At 40.0% G+C, this 6,463-nt stretch overlaps 1 protein-coding gene across 1 annotated transcript; it reads right to left on the bottom strand.

Moving 5' to 3' along the window:
* Positions 1-2,878: 2,878 nt before the first annotated feature.
* Positions 2,879-5,499, bottom strand: il12ba (interleukin 12Ba). Its single transcript, XM_037260955.1, has 8 exons — positions 5,363-5,499; positions 5,003-5,090; positions 4,552-4,833; positions 4,350-4,455; positions 3,838-4,070; positions 3,361-3,533; positions 3,121-3,242; positions 2,879-3,005 (listed from the first exon to the last, which is right to left on the bottom strand). The coding sequence occupies exons 1-8, from the start codon at positions 5,468-5,470 to the stop codon at positions 2,996-2,998; spliced, it is 1,122 nt and encodes a 373-aa protein (XP_037116850.1). The 5' UTR covers positions 5,471-5,499; the 3' UTR covers positions 2,879-2,995.
* Between the last annotated feature and the right edge of the window lie 964 nt (positions 5,500-6,463).

Here is a 6,463-nt window from a genome sequence, read left to right as displayed (position 1 = left end):
AGACAGACAGACGAACAGGAAGACAGGCAGGCAGACATACAGACGTAAAAATAGATTACCGTATTTTCCGCACTAATAGGCGCACTTAAAAACTTAAAATTTACTCAAAAAACCACAGTGCGCCTTATAATGCAGAGTGCCTTTTATATGGATCAATTGATTAATTTGTTGATCCATACTGGTTGTACACAGCGCTCTGCCAAAATGTCTCAGTACGTTTTAGTACGACTAGTAAATTGCAAGGTCGCATCGCTTCCCAGCATTACGGCAACCGTGGTCAAGGAGTGTCACTGAATAGCTGTTGTACCCGCGAGGCTATTTCATTTCAAAATAGGCTGTTCCGTTAATGTTTTTGAGTACGTTTACGGATCAATATCCAACGGAATCATAAATAAGCAGCACCAATGTGTTAAATCAGTCTTTAGTTGGTTCCGATCACTTTTATGGGAGAGAGTTTGAGAAACGTGATTGTTTAAAGGGGGCTGCCACGACACTTTGCTAAGGCTCATGGGAGTCTGCGAGCTGAGGCTCATGGGAGTTTGCGGGTGGCTAATGCTATAATGATAGCTGCTATACGCACGAGGCTATTTCATTTCAAAATAGGCTGCTCCGTTAATGTTTCGAGTAAATTTACGGATCGATATGGAAGGGAAACATAAGTAAGCAGTACCAAGGTGTTAGATCGAACTTTAGTCAGTTCCGATCATTTTATAGGAGATAGTTTGAGAAACGCAATTGAGGGCTCATTGGTTATCGGCTAGTGGATGCATACCCCAACCCTAGTCAACCTCAGTTTGTTGCAGTATAGCTTCTATTTTATGCGCCTTTTAATCCGGTGCGCCCTATATATGAAATAATTTCTAAAATAAAAAAATCAATGAGGGTGCGCCTTATAATCCTTAAGCCTTTTGGTGTGAAAAATACGGTATATTAACTAAATGGCTAGTTAGAGATAGACAGACAGACAGGAAGACAGGCCGACAGACATACAGATAGAAAAATATATTAGATTAATGGCTAGCTAGAGATAGACACACAGACAGACAGATAGACAGGCAGGCAGACAGACAGACAGACAGCTTTACTATGGTTCATGTTTCTTTTTGCACACAGTTCATAAAACACCACACAGCCCACATCCCCTTCCAGAGAATATAAAATGAAGCTGCAAATAGTAAGAGGAATTTTCATCAAGTGTCACACACTGGTCAGTCTGGTTTGAAAATGAGGAACAGAATGAGAAACTGCTATCAATCTCTAACACAGTGAAATAATTTCATCCGCAAACTCAATAAAGTATTGAAAGTTGTGACAGGATCCAAAATATGAAAGAAAATATCTATGTACATTGACACTCATACTACATGAGTGACCCAACTTAAAAGTACGGTAGTTGTTAGTTTTTTTTCTTTTATTAATAATTTTAAAAAATGAGATGCAAGCACTGTATTGTGGAAATTTACTCCTCAGCCCGCAGATAATTAGTAGATGACAAACAACTCGTCCAAAATGAGGCGTCACCCTTTCGCAGTTAAAGTTTGCTGACAAACTGAAGATAAAACAATTCTCACATTTCATATTGGAAACAATCATAAATCTTAGTCTGAAGAAGGTCCCTTGAGCTTAATGTTAACAAACAAAACAAAACGCCAATGACTGGCTAACTAAAATCATCAGCGTTGTGGCGTTATAACGCTTCAAGCAATGGTGATTTAAACACAAATGTGTGAATGCATTGAGAAAAAAACAACACTCACTGAAACTCTGACAACTAATGTGAACCATTATCATGTCAATGGCATCTTGTATTGTTGGTTAGCATCAAGCTAAGCTTAGCGGACAATCCAAAGACAAAGCTGTGGTTATTTTATATACTGATAACTGTCTTTGTTTTATGTGAATCTTTAAAGTAAATCTCAACCGGGAAAGGCATTAAACACCTCAAAGCCTCTTTTTTGATGAATTGTTCATTATTTGCCCAAAACTGCTGTCACGATCCTTTGTCCAGTACTTTTCCTGTGTTGTGAGCCAGGTGGATGGGCGGAGCCTCCAGCACACACCTGTTTGGCACCCCAATTAGCTAGCTATTTAAGTGCTGGGAAGATGGAAGCTGAAATTTTGTTGCGTTTCGCTAGTTGTCCTGGTTGATCGTATCCTTGTTTCTTGTTACGGTTATCCAAATTCCAGTTCTCCGGTTTCACGTGTAATTAAACATAGTTATAGCTTTCTTGTGTGATTAGGACTACCCGTTGTTAATTTTGTATTTCTTTGTCACCTATTAGGCTGAGTTATTTTGTTCGCGTTTTGCAATTGTTGGATTTATCCCACGTTAGTCTTTTGCTGACCTAGTTTTTCGCTCGTATTATTTTGTTAGCTCATGTTCTCCAGGTCCCTTGTTTTAATAAATACATACTGTTTCTACTTGTGTTCTACTTCTGCTTCTGCTTTGGCGCTCGACATTCTGGACACACGATCATGACAACTGCTGCTTCTTGTGATGTGAGTTGAATTGAGTTCACTGTCAACATACAGTACATTTGCTCCTATGTCGAGTTTGTGGACTCGAGACACAGCATAAAATTGTCGGGATGACAGTGCTTGTCTCCCAAAAATTAAAACTTGGCCCATTCGTATATCAAAGCACTACTGAACGGTAACTGCAGCCTACTGAAGACGGTCTCCATATTATATAGTATTTGTACGCTCTGCATCAGACTGCCTCCAGATGTCTAAAGTGTGCACACTAAAGCACCAAGCCCACTGTGGTGTAAAAAAGAATGATCCCACTGCATTTGATCACTAAGGTGCAGGACTACATGTGTATTAATTAGGCAGACCATTTTTAATTACAAACATTTTATTCATAACACCAAAACAATAATAGAAATATATAATTTAATAAATATTGCTCCTGTCGACACCCAGGTGTTCCTTCTCATCTCTTTCACATGTTTTCAGCTGGTACGTTTTCCTTGTTTACTTTTTGGCCTCTTTCTCAATCTGTGCTGGAATCAAAAATGTCAACAAATATAGTAATAAGTATTTTGGGGTGTTCAAAACCCAGCAAAACAACGAATGAGTAAAATGCAAAATTCTCACCCTTCTTTCCAAGACACTAACCTGAGGTGGCTCCATTCGCTCCAATGCGAGTCGTAGAGGGCATCCTTGGCTCGGACACAGACAGTCCTGGAATTGTTCTCCAACTCAAACAGACAAGCGCTTGAGGAGTCCGCCATTGGCATCTGACAGAAAAACAGAGCACTTTCACTGACATTTCTGCAAACCTTGTGCAGTACCTCCCAAAACAGTTACTTTCATTCTTAACCATTTTATGAATTATAGCTGCTATGTGATCCTTACCTTTGCACCCGTAGACCCATCACAGGGATTGTCACAGTTTTTACACCCATGTTTGCTCTGTAAAACCTGGAAGGTGAGAGGAAAGAAGGAGTGGGGACTGCTCCAGGAACCTGGGTAAGTCAATTCTATCATCGATTGGTTGACTTTCCTGATTGTCACTTTGTCAGGTTTCACTGTTAAAGCAAAGCACAGGATGGAAGAAAAAAAATGCACACATGATTAAACTGCAAAATTGTAGCATGTTTCTACTACAGTTGGCAGTGACAAAACGAAACATACAAAGTTACATTAAAATGGCGACAATGTTATTCTTGGCACATTTATGTATATTATGTATTTATATTTAATTAATAATAATAATATTCTGACGTTTTCAGGCCGGATGTGCAACTGTACACAATCACGCAATGCAGGGTGATTTAAAAAAAAATGTGTCAGGGAGAGCATTAGGAGGTCTTGCAAACAAAAGACAATTACCAATTTCAGACACATAGAATTGTTTGGAGTAGCTCTCCAGCAGGAAATGTTCCGTCCTAAAATAGACTGTGAAGAAGTATTTGTGTTTCTCCTCCGCAAATGGGCAGTACTGCTTGTCCACGCAGGAGATCCCGTCTCCGCTGTCGTCTACTGAGCAGCTGATGTGACTCTCAGTAGAGGCGCACGTCCAGTGCTGACCACTGGCGTCAGGAGAACACTCAACAGCTCTGCCTCTGAATAAGTAGAACATAAGAATTCTGTAGTCAACATTTTTCTCACAACTTTCATCATTTTGCCAAGGTCTTTTAGCATCACTCATTCTTCATCATTTATAAGTACTTTCATGTAGAACTGAATAAAAAAAAAGCACCCTTGATTTCAGAAGTATATTCTAGCTTTTTAAAAAAACAAGTCTTTCTGGCTGTTCCTTTCAGCACTGCAGTGAGTCTATGTAGTGTGTTATTATTATTTGACAGTGACGCAGGAAACAGGGCTTCAGTGTATGAGCTTACCGTCCAGTTTCGATGAGTGCTACTTTTCCAACACGCATCCTGTCCCAGATCCAAGAGCATCTGAACGCTCCCTCGAAATTCTGAGTAGTGCACTTTAAATATTCGGCTACACATATGGAGACATACCAACACAAACATTTCAGGTGAGTTGAAATACTCTCTTGACATCTTGCAATACTGCACTCGTTAACAAGTGACTCACCCAAGTCAGTTTTCATCAGAATCTTCCTCTTCTTGGTGAAGTCCTCTTGAATAAGGACATCAGTGTAATTGAGAAGAGATCCATTTGAGCTGTGGCAGCTGTAGCGGCCTCCTCCCAAACTCTCCTCGAGCTGTACCAGGTATGAATTACCCCTCTGTGCCTTTTCTTTATCGTTCTTCTTCCACAAAATATCCTTGTCATCGCCATTCAAGAATCCCGCTGCTGAGTGCAGGCACTTGAGGGCTTGTTGGCTGCGTGAACCATTTACGTTCAAAACCAAAACTAAATTGAAAACAAACACACACACACACACACACACACACACACACACACACACACACACACACACACACACACACACACACACACACACACACACACACACAGCCAATTAGTAAGGAGAGATCACTTGAACTTTCACCTGAAGTATTTCCGTGGTGATCAAACCTACTGTTAGGTTGGAGCGTCCAGGAGCCCTGTGGGTTCTGATAACCCACGTGTAGAAAAGCACACAGAAGACAGAAATCGATTGCGTTCATCTGGATGGAAAGGTGAGATCTTTACCACAAAAAGATATACTACCTGGAGTGCATGTCTTTTTTAATAGTGTGCCCTTCAATAAACTAAATATCGCTGCTTCTGTGAATAACTAGCTATGGTCCAAAGAAATAACTTCAGTCCAACCAATTACTGTCAATGTCAATAATAATAATGAGCTAATAGATAAAGTAAGACAACTGCATTGTCTAGAGCGCTAGACAGTCAGGTTTTGTGCTACATTTATTCAATCTTATCATGAGTGGCATCTTACCTTACTTTTGATGTCAGAGGCATTTATGGCAATTGTCCGCTCACTCTTATATATCGTCAAGTGACCTTTCATTGACAAACTTCTCCGAAAATTCCTGAGGAACTGCATTCCAGCTACGTCAGTAAGCGACCTTTTGTCACTTCCACCTCAGCATATTCACTCCTCTGTGGATTGCATTCATGTTTACTTTCACACTAACACATTGTTCTTGTTTCTTCTGGTTTAATGATCTCATTCATATGCAGTAATATTTCAAGCCTAAGCCCCATACTCATTGAAAGGCCATTTTATTTTCAGAGAACCATGAGTTGCTTACCTAGTTAGAACTAACATCGTTTATGCTATTCAATGGAAGGAATGAGTTACTCAGAAAAGGTTCAGACATCTCCAAGAAATGTATGCATTGATAAGTATTAGATGTGATCCACTTTGTATATTTTAGTTATTGTAGTAGATGGGTATGTCGAATGGTTTCTAATAAGTGTTGGTCCAAGTGATTTAGTGTTGTTGTTGGAATAATTAGATGGTTGGCCTGACCAAGGGCCTCATAATTTACGAGTTGGGAGTCCCTTGCTTCAACAAAGCTCTCTGTCTAGCTCCAGAGAGTTCCTTTAACTCCCTTCCTTTCTTATCTCACTAGCTATGAGCAGAGCTCCCTCACACCTGAAAAAGTACTCTATGGATTGTTGTTGATCGAGACTGTTTGTCTTTAAGTGTTACAGAAAAGACATATCTGTTGAAGTAGTTGCATATAAATTATCCCATATTTACTCAATATTAGTATTGTGTGAAAATTAGCAAGAAAGTTGCATTGTTCCACAGGAAAACGACACTCAACACGCTTTGAGATATCTCACCAAGGACGAGTCAGCCAACCAGCTGCCAACCGGCTGAGGAGGAGCAGGATAGACTGCAACCTAACTGCTGGAGTCACGAACCGGCCAAGGCCTCGCACCACATAAGATTCAAGATTCAAGAGTTTTTATTCGCCATGTTTGAGCGTGCCAAACAAGGAATTTGACTTCGGTAAATCACACCCTCTGTTCAACATTTAGGTGACTAACAACACAGGACATGTGAAAAATGGCAAATATTCTCAAA

Source organism: Syngnathus acus, chromosome 10 (assembly GCF_901709675.1).
Source record: "Syngnathus acus chromosome 10, fSynAcu1.2, whole genome shotgun sequence".
In the NCBI taxonomy this organism is placed as follows: domain Eukaryota; kingdom Metazoa; phylum Chordata; class Actinopteri; order Syngnathiformes; family Syngnathidae; genus Syngnathus; species Syngnathus acus.
This window is presented reverse-complemented; position numbering and strand designations above follow the sequence as displayed.

Coding starts and splice junctions, on each gene's coding strand:
- il12ba (XM_037260955.1), bottom strand. CDS start 5,470: ATGCAGTTCCTCAGGAATTTTCGGAGAAGTTTGTCAATGAAAGGTCAC. Junction 5,091..5,362: donor CCTCTGACATCAAAAGTAAG/GTAAGATGCCAC, acceptor CTTTCCATCCAG/ATGAACGCAATCGATTTCTG. Junction 4,834..5,002: donor CTGGACGCTCCAACCTAACA/GTAGGTTTGATC, acceptor TTTTCAATTTAG/TTTTGGTTTTGAACGTAAAT.